At 46.6% G+C, this 27,391-nt stretch overlaps 2 protein-coding genes across 5 annotated transcripts; both read left to right on the top strand.

Annotated features, from left to right (window-relative positions):
- Positions 1-555: 555 nt before the first annotated feature.
- On the top strand, positions 556-19,758 carry step (cytohesin steppke). 3 transcript variants are annotated; one of them, XM_019841551.2, is made up of 7 exons: positions 556-736; positions 1,994-2,067; positions 16,055-16,660; positions 17,268-17,379; positions 17,798-18,028; positions 18,247-18,316; positions 18,434-19,758. In XM_019841551.2, the coding sequence occupies exons 1-7, from the start codon at positions 661-663 to the stop codon at positions 18,519-18,521; spliced, it is 1,257 nt and encodes a 418-aa protein (XP_019697110.1). In that variant the 5' UTR covers positions 556-660; the 3' UTR covers positions 18,522-19,758. The 3 variants fall into 3 exon arrangements, with proteins under 3 accessions (XP_019697110.1, XP_011139709.1, XP_019697109.1); XM_011141407.3 differs by lacking the exons at positions 556-736; positions 1,994-2,067 and adding an exon at positions 7,839-8,755 and having other exon boundaries at positions 17,801-18,028; XM_019841550.2 differs by lacking the exons at positions 556-736; positions 1,994-2,067 and adding an exon at positions 7,839-8,755.
- Positions 19,759-22,695: 2,937 nt separating this feature from the next.
- Dd (CTD nuclear envelope phosphatase 1-like protein dullard) lies at positions 22,696-27,270 on the top strand. Of its 2 annotated transcripts, none has more exons than XM_011141405.3 (5): positions 22,696-23,203; positions 23,826-23,892; positions 23,978-24,179; positions 24,307-24,524; positions 26,424-27,270. In XM_011141405.3, the coding sequence occupies exons 1-5, from the start codon at positions 23,114-23,116 to the stop codon at positions 26,567-26,569; spliced, it is 723 nt and encodes a 240-aa protein (XP_011139707.1). In that variant the 5' UTR covers positions 22,696-23,113; the 3' UTR covers positions 26,570-27,270. The 2 variants fall into 2 exon arrangements, with proteins under 2 accessions (XP_011139707.1, XP_011139706.1); XM_011141404.3 differs by having other exon boundaries at positions 22,698-23,212.
- Positions 27,271-27,391: the final 121 nt, after the last annotated feature.

The raw sequence follows: 27,391 nt of genomic DNA, 5'->3' as shown, positions 1-27,391 counted from the left end.
TTAACGCTCGCTTCTTATCGAAGATTAATAGTCCGCTTCCCCTGCCGTTTGAATCATAGCGCTGTCAAAAGTCCAAGCATCCAACAGAGCAGATTTTAAGGAAATTTGGACAAGGTACAAATATCGTGTTATTCATTCCTCCGTAATATCGCGTCATTTTTTCCGCGCGACGTTTATTTTTCTTTTTCGTATGCACCGCTACTCGTCGCACGGATTCGCGCGCGAATAACAAACAGCAACGTCGCTCGTCGAAAGGTACGACGCAGCTTGTCTCGGAAGCGAGATAAGACGTCAATAATATGTTCGCTTCGAAATACTCGCGAAACGTCGCAGGTCAAGACGCAATCGCTCTCACGTCGCGTCGCAAGCTAGTCTTATAAAATCATCCTCGCAACCTCAGGTCGCCTCTCGGACGTGTTGCGGCGCCGTCCAGAAATCGAGAGCATCGGCCTGAAAAAGCGCCAAATCGTCCGGCGGTATCGGCGGACGTTGTTAACGCGAGGACGACGATGTGTGTGCAGCGGGCCGACCGTTTGGCGCAGCCGCAGGTGAGATGGCGCTGGCGCCTCGGGGAATCTCGTCTCAGTGAAAATGGAGCCGCTCGAGTGAAGGTGGGTGATTCTGTGCGCGCGTGAGCCCGGAAAGTGCTATTACTCGGAGATGTGGCAGGATCTCGGCGGTCTGGGCGGCGTAGGAGTGAATCCCGGTGCTCATCAGGTCGAATTCGGCACGACAGGTGAGAGATACCGCGGTATCAGCGCCGTTCACAGCCAGCGTAACGCCACTTCTCGGACGAAGCTTCGAGGAGTCTTCCTTCCCGGTAAAGCGCATGCTCCCAACGCGCCCGTGTGGTGCATCTGTGTAGGACGCGCGGGGACGTGTCGCGTGTACGCACGTACGACGACGGCGTACGCGTAGTAAACAAAACGGGGAACGTCCTGGATCCGCCGAGGCGGAACTCCGGAGGATATCGATGCCGCGTCGCGGTTACTTCGTCGCCGTGCTCGGTCGATCGCGCGACGTCGTATTCCCGGGCTGGACCTTCGGAGTTCTTCCCACCTAGCGGTTCCAACGGGATTCGCAGAAAGTACGATGAGCATTAGTCATCGCGCGAATACTCGGGATTCCCGGGGAGTAAGCCGAACACGCAGATAACACGCGACGGATCTTGCATGAAAAAGGCTCATCGATCATCAATGAAGCGTGGCCGCGCACGACGCGCGGATATCGAGCCCGTTATAGCCCGTCACGCGTCTCGACGGTCTTAATTGTTTCGTTCCGTTGTTGCGGCGTGTTGCGGCCGAGCCTAACCTAAATCCCTCGCTCGAGGCGAGCGAGTCCGATCCACCCACCCCGAGAGGAGAGGAGAAAAAGAAGTGTACGCGCGTACTCGCGTTTACGTAACTCAACCTTAACCCGAACGTAACCTAACCCAACACAGCCTACGTGAACTACGATTTCAGAAGCCATACGATATATCGCGACGCGCGACGCGTTTGAATACATGAAAAGCTCCGATCTTCATTCGACACACGAAGAATACTTTTTTTTATTGGAGCCGTATCCGGCCGTAATCGGACGGAAATCAGGGCTGATCGAAGGGCCGCGAGATCGCGACAATCGCGGATTAACGCGCGGCGAACGTCGTCCCCGCGGCTCACACGTAGCCTTAATTCGAAAGCTCTATTTTTAGACCTTTCGGTAAATTGCTGCTAACGAGGCCTTCGTTCGGCTTAACAACGGGGACGCGTTATCCCGACGACGCGTGCTTAATCGTCCGTTGCTCGAGCAATTATTCGAAAGAGAAGAGAGACGTTCTCTCTCTCTCTCTTTCTCTCTCTCTCTCTCTCCCTTTCTCTCTCTCTCTCTCTCTCTCTCTCTCTCTCTCTCTCTCTCTCTCGATGCTCACTAGACAAGCGAGCGAGGCACAATGTGCATTCCGCTGCGAGTCGACTGTGTTTTTCTAATCGAACGATTGTTTGCACGCTTGCAGAACTGACTCCCGAGCAACAAAAGATCCTGATAGACATAAGGCGGAAGAAAACCGAGTTGCTGCTCGAGATACAAGTGAGTATACGCTTATCTCGTAAGAGGTTTTCTCATCTCGCCCGCTCGCCGCGCCGCGCCGTTCCACGAGCCAGTCGGATCGGCGGCGATGTTGTCGATCGCCGTCATTTGCGTAATACCGAGCAAGACGAGAGAGAGAGAGAGAGAGAGAGGGGGGGGGAGATACCGCGAGCGCTCTCTTTCGTCGCGCTCGGTGATCCGCATTTAATAGGAAACGACGAGCCCCGCGCGCGCGCGCGCGCGGCGGGGAAAGTTTCATCGGGAACTAGCGACGACTCGTGACGTCACTCATCTGGAATTTCTACGCGAAATGACTAACGTGTACGGCGTGACATCGTCGCCTTCGACGTCGCGCATCGATGTAGCGTCGGACGGAAGCGAAGCCGTTTTACCGGTGCACTTTCCCATCGCGGGCGACGTCCGAGCGTACTGTCTGATTTTTCACACGGCGAGTTTCGCCGAGCGAGCGCGCGTCTCGAGCTCGATGATGGGGGCTTCTTCGACGGGCGAGATACACGCGGATGTCATCTCGCCCATAACGGGCGTTATAGCTCGGACGCTCATCGTCCGAGACGTCGGTGGCCTAATTTCGCCCGTCAAACAAACGCGTTCTCCTGCACGCGTCACGTACTCTTCCGCTTCTTCCTGCGCGATCGAGAGAATGGTTCACCGGCGTCCGCAATGACCGGGACTGAGGACGAGAAGAGCGATATTACGCACGTCCGTCAACGCGACTGCCGCGAGGAAGCTCCCGAAGCTCCTTCGTTATCTCGTCGCGTTTGGGACATCCCTGGCGCTTGAAGGAGCGACGAATCGCGTTAGGTCGCGCGCGCCGTTATTCCTCCACGTCGACGGGGCATGACGTACTTCGGTTATCGGCGGCTGTAAAAACAACGTCGGACTACGTATCTCTCCCGAAAAGAAGAAAATATCTATCGCGCAAGGACGGATAATACAAGGATAAGGACGGCGCAGCGTCCTTACCGCGCAGGAGATACGTGCTCGCGAGCGAGCGAGCGAGCGGCGCCCACTGCGAGGACACGCAACGCGTCGGACGTGTAAGAGTGCAGGCGTGCAGGCGGCCAGAAAAATTCCAGGATGTTCTCAGCGATAAGGCCGTTTCCGTAGTGCCCGATAATAACCCGCCGCTTACTCATCGCGCGAGGCTCGCATGTCCGTTTAACGCGAGATGAATGCACGAGCAGCCGCGCGAGAGAAATATCTCGACCGCGGGAAAGGTCGCCAAAGGACTCTCCGAAAATCGTCCTGTCGCTTGGGACCATCGTGCACAAATGAGACGACTCGGACCGCGTATGCAAGAAGAATAAAATCGCCTCGATCGATGAGCGTCCAGAAAAACGTTGTTACATTGATTTGCAGAGTGTAATTAATATTTGTAATTATATTTTAGTATATTATTTAGTGATTATAATATTTCCCCCAGGCACAGATTGGCCGAGACGATCTTACGCTGTGCATATGCGTGTCATTTTGCGCGCAATGGTCCTTATTTGTCGCGCTCACCTCGCGGAAGATACTTTTGACTGGGCGAATGTTACTAGAGGGAGAGGGAGAGGGAGAAAGGTCGCCGAATGACCTCGTCGAGGACCTTTCTCCGGGACACTCGGACCTGTCTGTTCGAATAACGCGCTCTTCGCGTATCCTTGCTGCGTTACGTCCAGGATCAATCCAGACGAGATGGGTAACAGACGCACGATAGTGCGGCCAACGTGCCCGTCGCGTACACACTTGGCCGTAAACACGAGAGGACGAGAAGATGAGAGGAGTCCAGTGTGCGAGTCGCGAGGCATCGGGCTCGTCGATCTGACTTTGAACTCGCCGGCTTGCAATGTCCAGGACGCGGCGGGAGTCAACGCGCTTAGCAGCCAAGTCGAACGACAGCAAGTCATCCGGGACACGCTGGTCGCGTCTGCTGGCTTGCCTGACGTACACGGGCGTACGAAAGAAACGCCGTGGGAAGGTAACTCGTGTATCATCGATAGCAGTGCGAATCGTCGGGTAAATAAATTCGCACGACGCCGAAGGAAGGTCGGTTGATGCGTACCGGCGCGTGTCGACCGCCGCAGGAGCAAGAAGCTCGAAACCGGAGACCGGGGACGATGAAGGACACGCGGCGGGCAGACGCGATTCTCGTCGCGTCATGCGTGCTTCTCGTTTCATCGCTCCTCCATTTGCGCCGCGCGTCTAATTAGATGCAATTAATTAACCGCGTCACCGGCCGATCGTCGAAACGTCGATTACCGCGGCGTTCCACGGAATCTGCGAAATCGCTCACGACTTTCCGTTTGCGCAACGACCTGCTCACGTTTTTCCCCGAAGAAGGTGAAGAGAGCGATCGCTGTTCACGCTGTAATTGCGCCAAAGCGCTGCGACAGAAGCCGAAGTGGCGAAGTACATGAAGAAACGGTCCGGTCTGTCGTCGGAAGACTCGGGAAAAGCGTAAGTACCTTCGCTGCGGACTTATCCGTCAGAGATAAGAATGCCATGAGAAGGGTCAATATTTACAGTACTGAGAGTACCGTCTCTTCGGCTTCTTCCCTGCGCACGCAAGGTCGTGGGCAGCGGTTGCCACAGTCGTAACCTCAGAAAACGAGAAAAATTGGAAAAAGCGTCATGGCTGACTTCCGAGGCGACTTCAGCCGCTTTTCTTTTTCTCGTTTCTGATGGACACGTGGCTAGTGTAAAGTTGCCAACTGTCCGGTTTTGACCCGGACTGTCAGGTTTTCGGAAGTCTTGTCCAGTGTCCGGTTAATGAGTCAAATCGGACGTTATATGTTCGGTTTTTAAGTTATATCCAATCAATGGAATGAGAGTTCAGATCAACGTTTCTCCGTTTCAAGCGCCTACAAACGATCGAGCGCCACGAAAAACCATCTAGTAGATGATCCACCGATCCATCATTCCATATATATTGAAAAAATAATAGTTTATTATTTTATTCAATCAAATCTTGTTTATAAAATTGTTTGGAAATTGAAGTATTGTAAATAAATTCTTGTCATATTTTGTATTTAATGTAACGTTATGATTATTACTTCTGTCCGGTTTAGTCCGGTTTGGGTTTGTCAGCAAAGAAGAAATGTCCGGTGTAATTTTAACTTTTGGTTTGGCAACCCTAGGCTAGTGTCCGTCGAGAGAACTTGTTTCTGAAGAATTCCCGGAATCGAAGTAACCGGTGGCTTGAACTCGCGGCGGAACTTGCCTCTTTATTAACCCCCCAGAAGTTGAACTCTTTCATCGAGCCTTTCGTCGGCTACGCGGCGAAGAAAGTGTCCAGACCGTTTCGAGAGGCAACGTACCTACCTACCTACCTACCTACGCACGACAAGTTCATCGTTGTCAACTCAACGCGGCCTCGGCGGCTCTTGATCTTCCGTTTAATCACGCCGGCTGCTTGTGTGTTTCTAGGATTTCACTCGCTCGCCTTGTTGTCCCAACTTTCGTTCAACTCTTCTCACGTCGCGCTCGCGACCGTGAGCGGCCGTGAATCGCGTAGAAAGCCGCGCATTACCGCTGCTGCTGATAATAATAAGCGTGAAAATCACGATGAGAAGCATGCCAGCGGATCCTCAGGACGATTAGCGTCCTCTCCCTCTCTCGACTTCTCCCCGGCCTTGATCGATCGCTTTTGCGTCCGTCAAAAGTCCGCGACGTGAGCCGCGATCGTACAGAAAGAAAACTGGTCTCCAAATTTCTATTCTTGTCTCTATAAAGGACTCCCCAGAGAGGAAAAGCGCCGATCGAATGATCGTCGCTGTTTTAGCATTTAGTTTATCGTAAATTATTTTCTGTAATATCTACACACATACACACACACACACACGCGCGCGCGCGCGCATACGGCGGTATATTAACATTCAGCAAAAAAGCTCGAACCAACCTGAGGCGTAAACAGAGTTGCTAAAAATACGAGCCTCGTAATATGTAGGCGAAACCTTGCCGGCGATTAAAAAGGAAGGGTAAAGAGGCGAGAGAGACGTTACGTAAAACGTGATGTTTACTCGGAATTCGTTCGATCGACTTGTACATTAGATGGTCGATATAGAGAGAGATGGACGATTAGGTGGACGACTATAAGCGAGGAGGCGGCGGCGCGGGTGTTGCAACAACGCGACGTACATACGCGATAAATCGTCTTCGGCATGAACGGCTTCCCGTCGAAGGAGGAAGTAGTCGTCGTCGCAGTTGACCAATAGCTGACGCATCCACTTCGTAGTACAACATCAATGAGCAACGTCATCCGCGCGCGGCGCTCATTATGCGCGTTAATCGTCAAACGACCACTGCGACTATTATCGACTATTATCAGCGACGTTGATCGCCCCCACGTGTTGTAACTTACTTATCGTTAACTGATAAAATTCGTGTCGTATCAGCAAACGCGTATCGAATAGCGTAGCGTTGTTGCGTGCTCTCCGTATCGCCGGTGGGCTTCCTGATAGTCCTCGCTGATACGATCGATGCGTCGTGTACTGTTTGCACACGGCTGTATCTCGTAATATATAAATAACCCTGAGTGAAATTTCACACGAAAAGCAAAAGGCGCCCGGCCGAGTCAGCCGGAGATTCTCAAGTGGCTTCATTCATGCGGCGCGGCGGATCCTCTCCTCGCCGTTTGAATGGTCGAGTGAATATTTTCGCTCGAAATTGAAGAGTGAATCCGACGTGTCCCCGGCGTGTCGCGCAGGAGCGAATTCACTCCGGTTCATTGAAATATTCACCCGTAGAGAGTCAGCATCCGCTCTCGCTCTCGCTCTCTCTCTCTTTCTCTCTCTCTCTCTCTTTCTCTCTCTAAGCCCGCGTGAAACGTTTCGCTCTCGCGATACCGAGCGCTGTGCGGTATCCTCACCGACGTGTTCAGCGCATTTTCACTCGTTTCCACAGAGATTTCACTGCAAGAGATTTAGAGAGAGTAGCGCGACTCGCTACAATAACCTCGCGCGTAGCCGCGGAGAAAGAGTGTGTCCGTCTGATTGATCGATCGTCTGATACGATTAATCAGCGAAATGGACACAAAGGGACCGGCGCGGCGGCACGAGACTCGGCCGAGGGGGCAGGCGAAAGAGAGAGACGCCTGCGGGTCGAATCGATCGCAGGGCGGAATGTTTCGCTCCGCGGTAAGGGAGCGATAAAAACAAGGACACACGGGACGCGCGCGTGTCAATCGATCACGGATCGTGCGGATTTTTCGAGGCGAAGGTTCGCTCTTGCGAGCTTCGATCACGCGACGAAACTCGTCGTCCGCGCACCGGACTAGACTTACACGCAGCTGGCCATGAACGCAGTCGCGATCCTCGCTGGTCACCTTGCACGTGCAGCGGGCAGGTGCGAGCGACGATCTTTGAGTCGCGTCAACCTGAACGAAAAACAAAAAGCCCGCCGATAAAAAAAGAAGGAAACGCCACGGTCGGCTCGTGAGAGAGGGAGAGAGAGAGAGAGAGAGAACGCGCGCGGGACTCGTCCTTTCGCGGGCCGAGAAGAACTCGACGAGAATCGACCGTTACAACCGGCGGCCTGGCGGCGTCGTTTGAGCAGATTTGCGTGTTCAGACGACGTCGCCAATAATCCTCGCCGGGATGGTATCGGCCCTTCGTCGTCGGCGCGCTGCTCGGAAAAGCGTGTACATGCGTGCGTTTTCACAGGGGGATCGCCGAATATTCATGCGCGCGAGTAGTACAAATCGCGGCCGCGCGGGGCGCCAGTGGCGCGCGCCGCCGTTGGCCGCCACCGAAGCGAACGAGCGGAGTCCCGCAGTTGCTCGCGATCGCGTAACGACTTTAGGTTTAAACGCGCGCGCCGCGTCGCCGTGGATGGTGGTGCGCTCTCGTGTTGTTTGTGGTTCCCTCCGGCTCTCTGTTGGCTCTAATCGCCGCGGGAATGCTACCAGCATCGCCTGCCCCTGCTGCCGCATTCTTCTACCTGCCTTCGACCGACGGCGTAGAGCGCCTGACTGAAGAATTCACTAAGTGCTGATCTCCGCGCGAGCTCTCGCCTACTCGAGTCTCTTTCTTCCCGCGGACTCGCGGTCTTGCGAGAATCCACCACGTGTTACCTTACACGGGAAGAGGGGTTCTTTATTCTCCCGGAGAAGAAGAAGAGCAGACAGGCAGGAAAGAAGCGTCTTCTTACAAGAGGCGAAACGTGAGAGACGTGGTGCGGCGAAGGTGCTCGCCAAGGGTCGTTGCACTTCCTGTGACCGGCGTTTGTTGTCGTCGCGGTGCGCGCTCGACCTTTGCACCGTCGTTCCGGTTATTTTGTCGGCGCGGACGATGTCGCCCGGTCGCGAGGGCGATTCCAGCGAACGTGGAGCGCCGCGAGGTGTGTGTTGCTCGTGTTGCCTCAGCGCGGCCAGTGCGAGGAAGTGAGAGAGAGAGAGGTGTGACGGCGGTTGTGAGGGCTGGAGCCGAAGAAGGGAGAAAAAGTGGCCGCGCGCTCGTGTTCGTTAAAGACGAGAATGATCTTCACCGGCCGGTCGGTAGACGCTCTGGACGATGTGCGGGGTGCAGGTGGTGCGGCCGACATCCAGGTGGAAGGACGTCGAGACATGAAGGCCGTCGCCGTCGCGGCCGGATGGTTTTCCAGCCTGCGAAGGCCCGGCAAGAAGAAGAAGAACCACCAGAAGCAGCAGGCCAAGAGCGCCTGGGACCTCAGCGATTTGTCGTCCACGGTTAGTCAGTCGTCCGTCAGTCGACGCGCGCGATCCTGCGCGCGGGCCTGAATCCTTCGATTCAGCTTCTCGCGATAGAGGAGATTCGGGAGATTGAACAGAATGAAAAGATCCCGTGTCATCTACCGCTGCTGCTACACGCCCTGCGGCGAACGTTGAAATCGAGCCCGTGAGCGAGCGATGTTTAAAAGTATCGCGATGCTCCCAGACGACGACGTCGACGACGATTCGTGCCAACTGGTCGGTTTTATTTCTAGATGTTGTTCGGTGCTTAACCGCGCGTTGCGTGCTCGCTCAAAACGTTGTTCCGTATCTGACGGTATGCTCGGGTCTGTCGGGACGTTGTACGCGTTCACGTGTCCGTTACATGACGGGTTTCTTTCTCTCTCTCTCTCTCTCTCTCTCTCTCTTTCTCTTTCTCTCTCGTTCTCTCTATATCTCTTTCGTAGAATCAATCGCGAATGAGACACGGTGGAAAGAGAAATTTATCGGAGGAGGCGGCGGCGGCATCGCGTCGTCCTCGCCGTCATTAAAAATCAAAGATTTATGGACGAGGATGACGCGCGGCAAGAAGCTAATCGATAGTTAACGTTCGATCAGATCGGGTTTCATCAGCGCACGTCAAAAGACACGGAGAGTCGTTTATTAATTATACATGAGGCTCGTAAGTGTCGCTAAACTTGAGGTTTCATCACGACTCGCGCGCGCGCGAACGCGAGCGCGCTTCCATCTCTCGCCTTCGGCAACGTCTCGCGACTCCTTTCCCCGCGGCTGCTTTCCAGGGTCAAGAATCAAATGCAAAATAGATGCTGATTGCCGACTGCCAGCGGTGTGAATCGCACGCGAGATCATCGGTGTGTGTACGCCGAGCGTGTGTGACGCAGACGATGAATCGCGCTCGTTGACGCCGCCGCGTCGCCGTCGTTATCAATCAACCCGCCGCGGTGTGTCTCTTCCCCGTGAGCATCCGACGATTACGATTACGACGGTCCGCGGAAGTGTGTCGAGCAGCACGTCCCAGGGTAGGGGAAAAAAGCCGCGGACCCGCTCTCGTCCTGTCCGAGAGCAAGCAAGGTAGTAACACTCGGCGACGTCGCGGAATGACGTCATGAATTGAAGATTGTAAGTCAGGGAGACTTATTTATAGAAGGAACCGCGCGCGCGGGACCGTCTCTCTCTCTCGTTCGCATTCCCGGAGCGCGGTTTATTCGCATTCGCGATTCGTGTCGTGTCGACACCAAGAATTCGTTGCCGCGCGCAAAGTTCGCACGTGTATGCGCGCGCGCGCGCCGCTTGATAACGCGATTTATCACGAAATCGCGCAGCGTGGATTAATAGCTGTCTCGCGGCAATTAATTCGGTTACATCGTCGACGAGAAGAAGGCACCGCCGCGGCGTCGGCGTCGGCGGGATTCGTGTCACTTACCCCGCGCCGCAAAAGAGATTAGCCGGGTCAGTGGCGGGTCGAATCGTTCGGATTCCCGATGACACGAATAACGCGCGTTACGCCGACGACGCCGGCGGTTTAAGGGCGAAAATAGATCGATGGGCGTCGCGTACGTGCCACGAGAGTACGTTTAAATAGCCGGCTGCCTCCACCTGCGGCGTCTTTCGCGCGGCGCTACGCGCCTTTTGCACGCTCAAGGGAGATAAATATAATTGCCGCGCGCGCGATGAACGGTGAATTTGACCGACTCGACCCATATACCCCGGTGAGCGTGCCATTAAGAAGGGGAGAAAAGGAAAAGCACGGCGGAAAAAAGGAGGAGGAAAGAGAGAGAGAGAGAGAGAAAGAGTCGGGGCGTAAACAAGTAAAATGGATTACGCGGGTCGAAAAGCGCGCGGCGGGAAGAGTCGAGAGAGCAGCCAGCGGCGCATCGTCGAGCCTGCTCTTCTTCGGCGTTCATCACGAGCGCGCTCGATGATACACAGAGCTGTAGCATTCGACGCACACGTGGAACGCGGTAAATAGCCGTGTTTGCTGATAAACGCGCATATCATCGTTATTTCGTAGGAGACTCGGAGAACAAACAGCCCGAGAGAAGCCGAAGAAGTTACCGAAGTTTGCTGTGTGTGCTTGCGTGCGCGCGCGCACGCGCGTGTGTGTGTGTGTGTGCATGTCGTGTGTGATGTGTGTGTGTGTGTGAGTGACGCGCGAGTCGTCATTCGCGAACCAAGCAACCGGATACTCGCTATCTGCTACCTAATGCCGCACCAACAACACGGCAGCTAGGCCGCCGACGATCGGTGTGCATTGTTGAATTAATGACTAAACGGCAGCTCGCGTCTCCTCGCTTACGTCCTAGTCTGATTCATTCGCAATCGTGTCGGAGGAGTTATTATCGTCGCTTGTGCATTCGCGATCGCGAGTCTCACTCGCGAAATCTTCACGATCGCGTTTCCACGCCACATCACCTTCCTTCCGGCACGGGAAAAATATCGTTCTCTAGTGCTAAAAAAAACGAGCGGTCGCTGTTTTCCTTCCTTGATTGTTATCTCGAGCAAGGAATATTTTCTCTTGAAAATAATCCTCAGATGTACTGGTCGCGGAAATTTTGTAGAAGAGAGCTCATTGTCGTGTGTCCAGAAGAGAGAAAAATTTATTCTCCTTTCAAGAATGTTACCAAAATTACACCGTAGAAAGCGAAGTGAATTTTATTCAACTTTTTTTTTATTTTTTTTATAGTACCCTTGATTGAAGTATGAAACCTATTAGGAGATTCGGAATGCATCTCGAATAAATTCTATGTAAATCTGTGGGAAATGGTCGAAGCAAGAGAGCAACACTTGCTCGAGTGCAGCGTGTGATCGCGCGTTCGTTCTTTTTCTTTTCGTGAATTACCTCGCCGGTTTTTCTCACGATGTAATTAGGAAGAGGAGAATGAGGTAGACACCGCCGTTGCCGCGCGATGGAAGCCGCGAAAGCCCGCAAGAGCTCGTCGAGTCGTCGTCCGACTACATATCGGAGTAATGCAAAACTCATCGTCGCCGGGGCACTTGTACGCGCTCGCGCGTTTTCTTGCTGCCGCGTCTCTTTTTCTTCCGCGAATTCATAACTCTTGGGTAACGGCCAAAGCCGCCGGCTCGGTTTTCTCCGACCCTCCAGAGGGGCGGAGGGGTATCCGCGGTAGCGTTAGAGCACGTTTGGCTACCCTCCAATTACAACTCACACCCACCCGCGCCAGCGGGCTCCCCTAGTCGGTCGACAAAATTCTTTGATCTCGCGATTTACGATTATAATTGATCTGAATTATCGATCGCGCGACCGGCCGACCGAAATAACAAGATTAGATCGGCCGTTGTATCGCGAACGCCGGTATTTTCATTAAACATATATCGGTCCGTGAAAAGAACTGGCGGATTATCGTCCGGCCTCTGAACTCCGCTCGCGAGACGCCGGATTACTTTATCGCGGGGAGAGAGAGGGGGCGATAGCCGGAACAGAGGGTTGTGCATTTTTTTTTTTTTCAAGTACCTTTTTCTCCCTTGCCTCTTTCCGTTTCTTTAAACTCGAGAAACTTCACAAAGTCTCTCCGTGCGCGAGGAACCCATGTCGGCGGTCTCTCCTCCTCTCCTCGTCTTAGACGCGAAAAAAATAATCGGGGTCCACTCGAAGCGAGCGCGTAATATTTCATCAGCAGGCGCCGTTATCGCGGGCAAGGTAGGAGCAAGAAGGATACGTCGCGGAGATGAAAAATTTTAAAAAGCCGAGGGCGCGTTTGCGTGTTGCCGTCGCGCGCAAAAGGCAGCGATTTCCGTGACACGATATTTTACGTTCGTTTTTCTTCGCGCGGGCACGAAACCTTAGCCACTCGTCGCCGGCCGATACGATGCATCGGCGGATAATTCGTTTTGCCGCATTTGCCGTTAAAATTGAACTCGATGTCCAACGGCGCAGATCGTAATCGGATCTTCGCGCACGGGAATCTCCGTATTATTTCGCGTTTACGCAACGAGAGAGAGAGAGAGAGAGAGAGAGAGAGAGAGAGAGAGAGAGAGAGAGAGAAGAATGTTCTCTTTTCTATTTGCACCCATCCCCAAACGCGAGCGAACGCTCACGTTTTGCGCTTACAATGAGACGCGACGAAACGTCGGAGAGGGTTATTTGTCAGTTCGAAACAGATCTGCCGACGCGAATATTACACGAGCCGTGATTGGAACCGCAAGCTTCGCGGCGCATAATTCCTCGCTGCGCTTTCGACCTTTCGAACAGCGGTGATCTGCGGCGAACGCGATTTCGTTCCGCCGACTGTCTGTCAAGCGCATTAACATAATCGGCCGGCCACGAGAAGAGCAAAAGTTCCTCGATGAGACGCCCCGCGGCCGCCTTTTCATCCGCGCGCTGGTTTCGCAAGTGACCCGCGTCATAAAAGTCGAACGCGAAGCAACCGGGCGCGGGCGTGTGATGATTTAGCGCTTCATTAGGTCGCGCGTTGTCTCGAGGGCTAATTACGCTCGCACGAACATGCGTTCCACATAATCGTTATCGTTCCCGTTCTTTGTCGCGCGCTCGTGCTGCCTTATCTCTCCTCCTCCTCTTCCTCCTCCGCCGCCGTCATCGTCGTCGCCGTCGTCGTTTTCTTCTTCGCTGTCGCACGGCTAATGAAGACCGCTCGCACGGCGCGGATCGTGATCAAGATTCCTTCAGCGCTGGATCTTGGCCCACCTCGCAACAGGATACCTCGCCGTGATTGCGCTACGTTAAACGCGACCGACTGCTGAAGAAGGAACAGGAGTTAAGTCGGCTGGCATGCGAAAAGAATCTCCCCCATCCCCCTCCCCCCGTTCCGTGCCAGCATGCCCCGACATTGTAGCTCTTTCTTCTCTTTCCCGCGAGTCCCGCGGAAAAATAGCTATAGTTAATTGGTGTATTAAGACGACTCGCTGATTGGAAGGTGAACATATCAAGGACATTATTGACATTATTGTCCCCTAATGTCCCTTAATGTCATTCGTATCATATCACGTTGACCGCTGACAAATTCTGAGTCACCGAAGATAAGAAAAGTAAAGAAAGGAATATGAATGAAAAGCGTGTTCGTCGGCTCGCTGTCAGCTGTTGATTTGACAACTCGTTGTACAACCATCAGTTGTACATTTTATGCATGAATTCACGAGAAACACGGTGACATTTCAGCGCCACCGGCCGCTGCTTGACCTCATACTAGCGTCAATGTGTTGATGTTGTTTTCCCGGCGACGCTGACGCGAGGTGAAATGCATGGCATCGTCCGCGGACGACGGTGGGCGACGGACGACGCTCCGACTATGATTACGTTACGATACCGTTGATAGCGTTTTATCGTTAATGTGGAGCACAGAGTTACAGTGGTCGCCGGCGTGCTCTATGTGATCCCTGCGCGGGAGAAATCGATTGTCTCGTGCGACGAGAAAGGTTTTTACCGCGATGTGTAGGTGTCTCTTGTATGTGTGTGTGTGTGTGTGTGTATGTGCATATTATACCGTCTGCTTTCGATTACTTTTCATCTTCTCACGACTCCGGCGCGATACTCTGCAATGCAGACGCGACTCGCATTTTTATGCAATGACTTACACAGGGAATAACAACCGCGGTGACTCAATTGGGAGCTTCAGCAGGAACTCGTATAATTCCCTCGCCCATATCTCGCCTCGCTAGTGACAATGCGATAATTAGCAATTCTAAACGCCGCCGTGCACCTTTTCGATGTGTAGAAATATAACTGTGCAGACATTCACTCCGCCGCGTTCGAGTTCGTCGCCGTCGTTGTCGTCTTGGATCGCCCAAGATTTTCGTGTCGACCGCAGAGACACACAGAGCGAGTCCGAAGGAATTCGGATTCCGAGTGTACGCGATACACACACACACACACACACACACGTGCGTGCGTGCACAAAAGCCGAGGACTCGAAAGAAAGTTTCTCGGCCGCGGCGAACGCGGCTCTCATTCAGCGAGCCGTAATTTCTAGGTTCACAAGGCGTACCGGTTTTTCACGCATCGTCAGCAGCCTTCCTGTCGTGGGACCGGATGTGCGGCGATAAATACAAAAGAAATGCTTCTACCTAACAGACAATACCGTTCAGGGCCGAGCGGCGACTAAGTTATTGTCCTTGCTGTTATCGCGGTAACCCGTTAACGAGGCCCATCAGGGAAGAACACAACAACGTGTGACCACTTCCGGTCAAGCCTTCCTTCCCCTGTTTTGCGAATGGACATGCGACGACGCCCTAATGCAAATTCAGTTTAGTGCTTTAAAATCTTCATTGTCTTCCCCCTCTTCTCTCTCTCTCTCTCTCTCTCTCTCTCTCTCTCTCTCTCTCTCTCTCTCTCTCTCTCTCTCTCTCTCTCTCTCTCTCTGCTCGTTTGCAAAAAACTTAAGCTCGAAAAGCTCGACATTCGACAAACGCTGACTAATTCGACGAGTGTTTTCGCGATAATACTGTGGCCGTGCCAGTTTTCTAGGCCACTTCCACCATGAATAGTCGGAATGTTGCAAATAGGCGCATCGTGTCGTTTGCGTGCATTCATCGATTTTTCGCGACTCGACTCGACTCTGCGGCGCGACACGACGCACCGCAGTTGCGTCGCGTTATGATGGCAAGGCGTTAATATCTGCCGGGTGAATCTCTTGAAATTAAAAGAAGGGAGACACGCGATGTCTATCTCGATCGACACGATCAGACGAGGGGGAAACTTCCGGAAATTAAAACCGTTCTCTCCCGTACCTTCGGACGTAGCAGGAGAGGTAGATTTTGTCATTGAAACGATCGTACGTTGGCTCGATCACGTTAATCCTTCTGAATAAAAAAAAAAAAAGAGAGAAACATGGTTTTTGGTCTCTCAAAGTGTTTCTTTTCTCTCTCGAAAAATGAACACTTAAGGTCGCACGTAGCCCGCGAGTGCGTCGTCGCGAAACCGAAAGAGATACGACCCTGATTGCTGGCATTCGAGGAATGTACGTTGAACTGAGATGCATGGTGGGAAATAGGCGGACGTGTCGACCGGTATTCAAGCGGGTATCACGAAGCAGGAAGCTGCCGTTGCACACCGTGTGTGCATGAGACCTTTACCGTCGTGTTGCACACGTCGCTCCAAATCGTTGGTTTCCACCGTTGGCCGGCTACTTCTCTATTAACTTGGAAATCCTTATCGAAAATTTCCCGTTTTTTCCCCCTTATCAGCAGAAGCAGTCTCGTTTCGTATAAACTGATAATAAAGTTTCCTCCCAAAAGAGATATCGAGTTGAAAAAGACTTCTGTACTAAGGGGCGAGATCGAAGACGTGGATGGCTGACTCACCATGTGCAATTTCGTTTCCAGCAACTCAAAGATGAGCTGGGCGAGGTCGTGGCAGAGATGGAGGCGATGGAGGGCGGCGGACTCACGGCCGACGAGACGAAGCCGTCCAACAAGGCCAAGCAGACGTCTATCGGTCGCAAGAAGTTCAATATGGATCCTAAGAAAGGCATCGAGTACCTGATAGAGCACAACCTGTTGGCACCGACGCCGGAGGATGTTGCTCAGTTTCTCTACAAGGGCGAGGGCCTGAACAAAACCGCGATCGGCGATTACCTCGGCGAGCGACACGACTTCAACGAGCGTGTGCTCAGGGCGTTCGTCGAGTTGCACGACTTCACGGATCTCATATTGGTGCAAGCCCTACGTCAGTTTCTCTGGTCGTTTCGGCTACCCGGCGAAGCGCAAAAGATCGATCGTATGATGGAGTGTTTCGCTCAAAGGTACTGCCAGCTAAATCCAAATATCTTTACCAATACGGACACCTGCTACGTGCTGAGCTTCGCCATCATTATGCTGAATACGTCGTTGCATAATCCGAGCGTCAAGGATAAACCCAGCGTGGAGCAGTTTATTTCGATGAATCGGGGGATTAATAACGGCGGAGACCTGCCGCGAGAACTGCTTGTGGTAGGTGTGCTTTGTGCGATAGAGAGACATCAAGACGCACATTCTCTTGCTTCTCGGTCGAAAGTTCAAAGTACAAAGTACTGATTTATGTGTACAATATGTAACAACATACGCAGCACGATCGAACGTTCGTATCGTGTGTATGTACGTTATACAATCGGGAGAGTATAAAGTGATCCTTGGTTCAATTTGCCTCTACGCAAAAATTGGCAGCGATTTTTTCCGCCCATAATATTTTTACGTACAAAATACGCTCACGTGAGAATGTGTATACTCTCCCGACGCGTAACTGCGGTGACTGGTGTCGCCAATATATATGTATCAATTGATTTTTCTCGAGCTCTCCCACACAACAAAACATTTCTGAATGTCCTTTGAGTTTCTGTATATTTTGTATTATTTACTATTTTGTGTGTGTTATACTACTCTGTTTTGCAATATTTCGTATAAATGTGTCTGTACGTATGTGTTTCTCTCTCTTTCTCTCTCTCTCTCTTTCTCTCTCTTTCTTTTTATATACATGTACATATATTTTTTTTAGTATCTCGGAAATACGTGTCACTCGAAACGCGCAGAATGCTGTCAATTTGTCGTCGTTTATTTTCAGAGCCTATATGAAAGTATAAAAACCGAGCCCTTCAAAATACCCGAGGACGACGGAAACGACTTGATGCACACTTTTTTCAATCCCGACAAAGAAGGTTGGCTGTGGAAGCAAGGTAATGTCTGCTCGCATTCGTATGCACATGTTGTAGATCGACTACAATGTCTCCTGACGATTTTTAGTTTCTCTCCACTTAGTGCATTTTTTTCGAGTAGTACTTGTTTTCACGTTCTCATGCGCATGCAGGGTGATTAGGAAGACACAAAATTAGCTCGCGTTACGCGTCACTAGAGTTCGGAATCCTCCGTGTATTTGTTTGATTTCGCAAAGTAGCCCGAGACGAGAGCAAGGTTGAATGAAACGCGGCACATCTCGCATGATATTTCTCGATTTTTGTCACGTTTATCGTTGGCAGAACGCTTATTCTTATATTGTATTACTTTGTCCCTCTGCTGCCCTGACGGAGACAGCAGGTAAATAACATCTCGGCGGAAACCATAGGCTCTTAATTCTATACATCTCGTATTTTGTTGCAGGCGGACGTTACAAGAGCTGGAAAAGACGGTGGTTCATATTGAACGACAATTGTTTGTACTACTTTGAATACACAACCGACAAGGAACCACGTGGCATCATTCCTCTAGAAAATATTCAGGTTCGAGAGATTCAAGACCGACACAAACCGCACTGCTTCGAGTTGTACGCCGCCGGTTCCGAGTTCATAAAGGCGTGTAAGACCGACAGCGAGGGAAAAGTCGTTGAGGGTATGTGTAAGACAATTCAAGAAATCTGATCGATAACAGTCAACAGCAGATTGAAGTCGAAGTTGTTAAAGTTTGGTTATTATTCAACAATAACACAATTATTGAGATGAGATCAAGTTTATCGTGTGTGTGTGTGTGTGTGTGTGTGTGTGTGTGTGTGTGTGTGTGTGTGTGAGAAGATATATCTCAACCAGATGTTCATCCGCGATCCTTTGCAGGAAAACATACCGTGTACAGGATGTCTGCAGCTACCGACGAGGAGAAGGAAGAGTGGATCAAATGCGTACGGTAAGTTTAAAAAAAAAAAAGAAAAGAAAATGTATGTCTGCGTTTACGCTTGGCTGCACTCGAATAGCGTGAAATCACGGAAAAATGACCTTTGAAATGTACCTGTACATTTTTCAGACAAAGTATATCGCACAACCCCTTCTACGACATGCTGGCGGCACGAAAGAAAAAGGCACAGAAAACCAATGTACACTCGAAAAGTTAAGCGCTGCCATGAGCCGGGTTTCGAGAGAAGCTCGGCAAATTAGAAGACTGTTTATTCGCGATCCAACGTTACACTTAGTATCGTCGGGTAGAACCAAATCATATGATGGACATAAATTCCGTCGAAGACGGGAGAGAGGGGAAAAAAGGGAGAGCACGCCGAAAGCGTTATAGGAAATTCTGGTGGATGCCAGATATGATGTCATAGCAACGTGATACGAAATATCGTTGCAGCATGCGCTTGCAATACGTAGAATACGATATTAACGTAACATCGTTCGTAGACTGAATATGGAATACAGAATTGACGTTCATGAGTATCCCACGAGTGCGCAACACTGAGATAGTTAGATGAAGATAACACTAACGAGAGAACACAGGAAGCTACGAAAATACACTGCGAAGCAACAACGTGACAACGCTGACGCTCGGCCAGCATTATATTTAAACCAAGAGGATTTTGCTTTTGAGAGGCCTAGAAATATATTTCCACGGATTTAATAGGCAGACCGCGTCTATACAAAGACTTCTTCCTTTCTTTTTTTTTATTTTTTTTATATATATATATATATATAGAAAACATAAAATGCGCGGCTTCGTATATATATGGAAGGTAAAAGTCTGTGCACAATGTACCAGAATAAGTGATACCTCTACCGTCGATAAATTGATAGCAGAATAGTGTGAGTAGATGTCTGTTTATTTTAATCTTTCATACATCGCTGAGGGGCGAAGAGGAGAGTCAATAATCTCGAGTGTTAACTTTGTAATCGCGCAAGATAGACACCATTAATGTTCTTAGCGTCATATTTAGCAATATAATATTGCGCGACTACGACTGACATAATGAGCTGTAGCAGAGAGAACGGAAGTTTCATTTTTTTTTCCGGCAGCTTCGAGACATCGTGTCGAAGCTCTACCTGACTCTGGGAAGCTGATGATAACGCTTGAGATATTTTCTACGAGATACAAGTATATATAATATCGTATCATGCAAATGAGAATATAACGATATTCCGTAATCTTCGATTACATGAAGAAAAAAAAAGAATAAAGACAAGAAACCGATAGAAAGAGATCGCGATATATTAATGTGATAATGATATTCATTGTGTATTTATTTGAACAAGTATGTACAGATGTAAAACTAAATGATATGTTTTTAGCATGAGGCGGAATTCTCTTCAACTGTTCATGTTTGTATCATTTACGAATGTAGCATGAATTAGCTAACTAAAGTTTGTTTAATTCGTAAGACACACACAAGTATGTTTCAGTGTAGCGATTTAATACACGCGATAAGTTTAAACATCCTGCTGAGAGATCTGACGGGGAACCTGCGTCTCGATCATTCTTTATTTAAGAAAAGCAAAACATGAAGAAAAATGAATTTTACATAAAGTGTACATATAAATACGGAAGTTTATTCCGAATAAGCACCATGATTTCATGCGAAAATATCTGCGAGTATGTTTCCTGTCTTGTTAGACCTTCATTCTTTCTTCGCAATACTCTTTGCTTTACTCAGCATCCAATGTACCGTTACATGCTCAGTTAATGAGAAATTAGCGACAGAGAAGCAGGTGCCTTTAAGATCGTCGAGCTAGTCGTAATAGTTGGATCCGTCACCCGCGAGAGACTCGAAAGACACTTTCCTTTGTTACATGCGAGGAAAGCCAGACATCGAAAACGCCTTATTATAATACGTTAGATAATTAACGAAGAACACTAAAATAATCATAGAACGAATAATAATAATAATAGCGTATTATTTTGTTTTTATATCGTACCGTTTTCAAAGAGACGTAGATTTTGTTCGCCGTGTAATCACAGTGTTCTTTAACTGCTAACGAATTTGTACGAAGAAGGCGTTTTTTATAATAATATTAGTGCACACACTTGGTGAAATCGTAGGTTATTTAAACGTTACGTTCACTCTTTTACGTACACGTAGAGAGCGTTTTCGATATGCGTCTTATTGGATATCTCATCGCGAGTTGTATTCCGATATATTCCTCAGATGTTTCTTTTGTAGACACTTTTCTTCCCGAGAGCCGCATGGACAATAACACATTATGTTATCAAAAATGCGACACAATGTGTAAAATGCGTGATTGAGGATAAAAATGAAATGATTATGCTGAATTTTCGTGGAGTTACTTGTGAACTTGGAATATTTCTTTGTGCGATGTTTGTTAAACCGTTGTAATATATTCCGTATCAAATCTAAATTGGAAAGATCGTCGTTGATTAATTATTTGTGCTAGTACATCGATTTTTGTGGAACTCGTAAGGATGGTCAGGTCAGGTAGACTATCCGACATTTCATTGTCGATATTAATGAGAATGTTTTTTGTAGATTTATGTGCGCATATCATAGATTTATGAAGGAGCACGGTGTTTCGCGAGTAGCATCATAGTCACTCTCTAAAAAACTGACTCGTGTAATTATAACCTTGATGAAACGTGTGCTATAAATAAATCTATGATATATACCTGAATATTGTACATACACGTATAAATCTCGGTAAATTATAAGCGTAGCTATATACGGAATAAAGTTACTTCGTCTCTTCTCTTGTAACTCAATTTGTAATTTTACTCTGTGTATATTTTGTTGTAAAGTACAAAGATAACGTATGTATAAGGAAAACGATTGAAGCTATGTATTAGCAAAATAATTGATCGGATTTAAGAATTGTATAAAAAATTGTACTTTGTTAGTAAGAAATTTGTACATTTTGTTGTATATTATTTGATAATTATCGTTATATATACATAATGAATATGTATGATGTATTTAGCGAACACAAATGTGTATTAATTTAAATGTAATTAATAAATTTATTTCTAGCAAACGTTCCTGGTACACGTTATTACAAGCTACAACGAATTTTAATAACGCGCATATTTCGTTTCATATCTTGTGAAATTTACTGGCTCAAATGCAAAAATATTATTGATTTCTGTGCGCTGGAACTAAAATTGTAAAAGAATTCATCAGAATCATCCTTGTATAGATTCAAATGTAACAAGTTGTTTAACAATGTTTAATAATAACAATGTTTCCGTGGCCGGAAAATAAATATCTTACATTTTTTAATCAATTTGTCAAAGATGAGGGAAATGTGTTAATTGTTTCTTGTGATTATTATTCCTATTATCAGAAGGAAAAACTGATAAAGCATATCTCAGGCCTCTTTCTACTATTATCATAGGCATCGACGAGGAGATACTATAAAGACTGTTGGTCTTACGGGATTTAGCGTACCAGAGAATTCTCACTGTGCACTAGCGCCCACTTAGGAATATCGTGGCCGGAAAATGAAACATAAAGAACAACTACACCCGAGAGCATACCGACACCAACGAGATATTATAAAGACTGTTGTTGGCCTTACGGGATTAATACCCGTATTCATAATCAGGCCTTATATTTGAGGCCATCCATCTTTAGATGTTGCACGGATTATTTTATTGGCTACAGACCATCTAAAGATAAACCTTATGGAAGCCTTAAATATAAGGCCTGACTATGAATGGGTGTTAGCGTACCAGAGAAATTTCTAGAAAGTGGATGTAGCATGGATTTCCCCATCACATGCAAATTTTACCATCGGAACCTGAAAGTGGATGTAACATCGTAGTTCCCCTCTCAAAATGGATGCAGATGGCGTCGTCGTTTCCCAGGGCGGAAAGTCGATGTCGCAGAAAATGCCGTGTTGGCCGCTCTCAGGTTTCTCTCTGATATGAGATATAAATTGAAATACGAATCCTTGTAATAACTATTATATGCGTATATATATCCGTAGCAATATTCAATCATTGAATCGTTCAATTTGTACGGCTTCCCGGAGCCCCACGAATGCGACTTGTTCGAAGAATCTTAATTCGCATGTAACATAGAAAAGCAACTAACTTTTACGTTTACCTTGAACACGCCGAGAGCTGTTTGCATAAGTTGCTATTTTCCTAGGCTCCAACTTCGTCGGGTTTTTACGAGCACGATGTCAGAGTAATCACGACTGAGAATGATTGCAAGTACCTTCGCGGATCAGTCTCGTTCCTTTCTTCGGTCTCGAGACGGGCGTCGTGAGATCAGCGAGATCGGGAAGGATTTCGTAGAGCATCGTATGTGCGCGCCACTTCGGAGCACGGAAAAATTGGGTCGATGCGCGGAAGATGGCGGCCGCTGCGTGCTGTGCGTAAAGGGGGATCACGGTCGGATTTTGCGGAAAAAACATGAGCGAACACGATAAGGTGCATTGACACGCGCGAAACGTGACTACTCGTGTGAGTGGCATGGCACGCGCGTAAAACGCCGCTCACGCGGACTCACGTCGGCTTTTCTCCCGATCGCGGGGGTGTTATCGTTTGTTTACGATAAGCGGCAGTAAAAAGTCCACTCTTTCGGTTTTCGGTTGCCCGCGCGCGGGGCTCGCGCGATTCGCAATTTGCGACGCGAAGCGGAGTGCAAAACGGGGAAAGGGACACACACGCAGAGGGAAAGACTGAGAACGGTAATACGAGAGGAATTCGACACTGGAGATTAAGTGTTGCCGGACTTCGGCCCGGTGAAGAAGACCCGTAGAGATGCTGAAGCAATTGCAGATGGGGATGAGAGCTTTCCTCTTAATGGCCTCCCGTGTGTGGACCTGCATTTGCTTTCTACTCAAGAAGCAGGTTAGAACCGTAAGTAGGTGCCTCGCGCCTCTATTCGCCTTCTTCAGAGAGTCCTGTTGCGTTAGACAACCGCCTATCGTGGAGCCGCTTGTCACTCCGCTTCCTTCGCGCCGTTCTCCGCTCGCTGCACATGTATTGACATTTGTGTTGATATAACGCTCTGGTAACGTTCGCGAGTACAACAGCGAAAGCTATTGTCTCCGATGATAAGCCAAATTTGTATGAGAAAATTAGCATTTTTATGTTTTATTTTATTTTTTTTCTTTTTTGTCAGACTCCAAGAGACTGTAATGGACCATGAGAATTTGTTTCATGTCACTTTTTAATGTCTATATAAGATAGATTTTAATCTTGATGTGAAGCAAATTGTGTACTTGTAGTTTATATTTTTATTCATATGTATCCATGATATGATTTGGTCATAATTATGATAGTCACACTGTAATATGTATTGGTTGTTTTCTAATGTATAGAATATGAGTCTTATTATTTTGTAGTAAATATCTATCTTTTCTCAATTGCTGTATTATGATAAGAATCTGTAATTTGTCTCAGTTGGTATTGTGCATAATTTATTTTTAAATCATGATATATAAATGATATATTTAATATTTTTTTGTAGGTATCACAAATGCAGCCAGTCAAATATGAGATCTTCCCACTTTCACCTTTATCTAGGCACAGACTTAGTAAGTACTGATAATGTATAAATTTTATTTATCACCTTATATCAATATCTTGTTAGGGTTTGTTTATAATACAGGAATGTTTCAGGTATAGTTAAGAGGAAGGTATTAGTACTGGATTTAGATGAAACATTAATTCATTCTCATCACGATGGAGTAGCGAGGCCAACCGTCAGGCCTGGTACACCTCCAGATTTTGTTCTTAAAGTAACGATAGACAGACATCCTGTTAGGTTTTTTGTTCATAAAAGACCACATGTAGATTTCTTCTTGGACATTGTTAGTCAATGGTAAGTTACTGTTGTTAAAGAGGAAAGGACACCAACAGGATTCAACTGCATTCTTACACTCAAACTTTGATTCTGAGATAAGATTGTATTACTTCTATGTTATTATCTACAACAATATTATGTTCAGGTACGAACTCGTAGTCTTCACTGCATCCATGGAAATATATGGGGCAGCAGTCGCGGATAAACTAGACAACAACAGAGGTATATTAAGGCGCAGATATTATAGGCAACATTGTACACCAGAAATGGGTTCCTATACCAAGGATCTGTCTGCAATTTGTTCAGATCTCTCCTCAGTCTTTATTCTTGATAACAGTCCAGGAGCCTATAGAGCTTACCCGGGTAAGTATACATAATTTTAATTATGATCATCTTTCGTGTGCACGAGCAAAAACGTTATCTTAGGAACTACAATCTCGATCGTGATTTACACGAGAGTGATAAGAAATAAATAATTTTAAATAGCCTTGAGAGAATCATCTTCGATAAGATCATCTTCCATCCGGACTTTATACTACCCTTTATAGTCTCTTTCATAATATATATATCATATTCTCTGTTAAGTATTGTTTCCTGTAGTCAGAACTTGCTTACCAAGTGCTGACAACCATGTACAGTTATGTATTAACTCGTTGATAGAATGATCAGTCGTCAAACATGTTTTTGAAGTAATCGAGTACTTATATCATACTTATGTCACATGACGACTAAATAATACTTATGTTTATTGCAATAAACTAACTTGTCCTACACACTTTTTACTATTTTGATTAATTATTGTCTATTACTTTTAGTCTATTACTTTTATTTGTGTCTCTTCTTATGCCTCATGAAATAGTGTTTAATCTTACCTAATTATCTAACAAGACTATTAATAAAATGTCTCTGTTAGTAAAAAGTATCTTTTACCATATGATATGTGCGTCGTTCGTGTCGCTATATTGTAGAGATGAGATATAATAGAGTTCAATGATAACTGATAACAATCAGGAAGACATGAATCATAAGTCTTTTAGCAGATATCTGTGATATCATAACAGCGTCATATGAGATTAACGAACGATACGTTTGCATTACTTATCAATAATATTTAGTTGGCAATTTTACATTTTCCGTGTGTCATATAAAATATTAATCTTCTCTTCTAACTGTATAATTGACGAAGCAAAAATTGAATAGGACAAGACGAATGAAGGACGTATCTATTTGCAGCTTTTAATGTTGATGCTCGGTAAGCAAGCACTGAATACAGAGACGTACGGATAAGTCTAAATAAAAGCAACCACTGGTACACTCCTCCAGTTGAGTAAGCACGGGTTACTGTACTCCAATCCAATCTGTCGGTGATGATACAATCTCAGTTTTAGAAATGTTTTAATAATTTTTGTAAATCAGGTACTGCTCTCATAGGGTAAAGTCTATTTTCGAATCGAATCATATAAATTCTCGCATTGAAGGAAATCAAATTAATACTGAAACATTCCTCAAATACTGAAACAAATATCCTATTTGCAGATTTTCAATTCTTGAAAAGTGAGTGACTTAAGAATTACGAGAAATATGCGCTTTTTTGTACATAAATTTAATTATTAATTCCGTTTTAATTATACATTTGACATTTAGATAATTAGACACAACTATAAAATGAAAAGATGCAATAGCAAATCTTATGTTTAAATATATGTTAAAATCAAATCTGATAAAATTAAATGATCGAGATTTTACATTATTGATAGTTCTTTATATTTGTTTTAAAAATTAAGTTTGCTCTGAATATATCACTATCCTATACTATTTATTTATTTATATGTTATGAATTTTCTATGTATATTTTTAATCAATCTTGTATTGTTTATTACTTTTTCTCTATCTTGAATGAATGAAAAAAGAAATGTAAAATATACGAAAAAAGAATTCCATTTGGTTTTTTTGAATGCAATGTGTTAAAAATAGTTGAATGAGAGAGAGAGAGAGAGAGAGAGAGAGAGAGAGAGAGAGAGAGAGAGAGAGAGAGAGAGAGAGAGAGAGAGAGAAATGTGATATTAAAGAGCAATTTAAAAATCGTTTCATCTCACGATACGTTTTGCTTTAAAGAAGAAATATACATATTTGATTTGGTTTTAATGGCATATATAAAATTAAAGTAAAAAAGTCATGCTGATAACGATGATGATGATGATGATGATAATAATAATGATACGCGCTATTGTACGCATTATTGTTTCTTTATTTATGTCATAGATAACGCGATACCCATAAAGTCATGGTTCAGCGATGCAGGAGATACTGCTTTATTAAGCTTACTTCCAGTACTGGATGCTCTTCGCTTCACGCAAGACGTGCGTTCTGTTCTTTCAAGGAATTTACACTTACATCATACTTGGTAGCATAGTTGGGATTGAGCGGTACGCTAGATATTCTCTAGAGATGAAGCTGCTAACAATTTAGTGTGTCTAGCCTAGAATTATTATTGTTATTGATAATAGGACAACATTAGAAATCGCTGCTCATATAATGAAACAATGAGGCTCCTCAAGTCCTCATTTTTTTTCTTTTTTTTTCCTTTTTTTCTGTCAAATAACGAGTAAATATTGAAAGGAATGGTATTCAGCCAATAATTACATCAAGCACAAAGTATCCTAGTATAATTCTTTATATTATACAGTCCATATGTGTGCAAAATTGTTCGAATTTCTTTACCACTTCTGTTACATAAGCATTTGCCAAAGACCAAGGTACGAAAATAATATAGAATCGCGCTATGTATCAGCAGGATCTTTTCGTTTTAGGTAAGGATTACTTAAAGTTTTTATTTATGTATTTTTTGCGGCACATCATGGTAAGAGAGAACGAACGTATGAATGAGAATGGGAAAGAGAGAGTGAGAGAAAGGCAGAAAGTGTGTGTGTATGTGTGCGCGTGTGTATTTGAACGAGAAGGAAGATAATCGAAATGAGATACTTTTGTTACTGTATATTATTAAACTAGGATATAGAGAAATATACTAAGTCAAAAGGACTTTGCTGCAACTCACTGTATCAGTGAGGCAGCTATATCCTGGTATATCTGGTACATATATATATATATATATATATAAAGTGGTATATATTCATATAATATATATAAATATTTATAATAATGTATGCGTATATGTATACATATATCTATACATATATATATATTATTATATATGTATATTATATGTAATA

This window comes from Harpegnathos saltator, unplaced genomic scaffold (genome assembly GCF_003227715.2).
Source record: "Harpegnathos saltator strain DR-91 unplaced genomic scaffold, Hsal_v8.6 scaffold9, whole genome shotgun sequence".
Lineage (NCBI taxonomy): Eukaryota > Metazoa > Arthropoda > Insecta > Hymenoptera > Formicidae > Harpegnathos > Harpegnathos saltator.
This window is presented reverse-complemented; position numbering and strand designations above follow the sequence as displayed.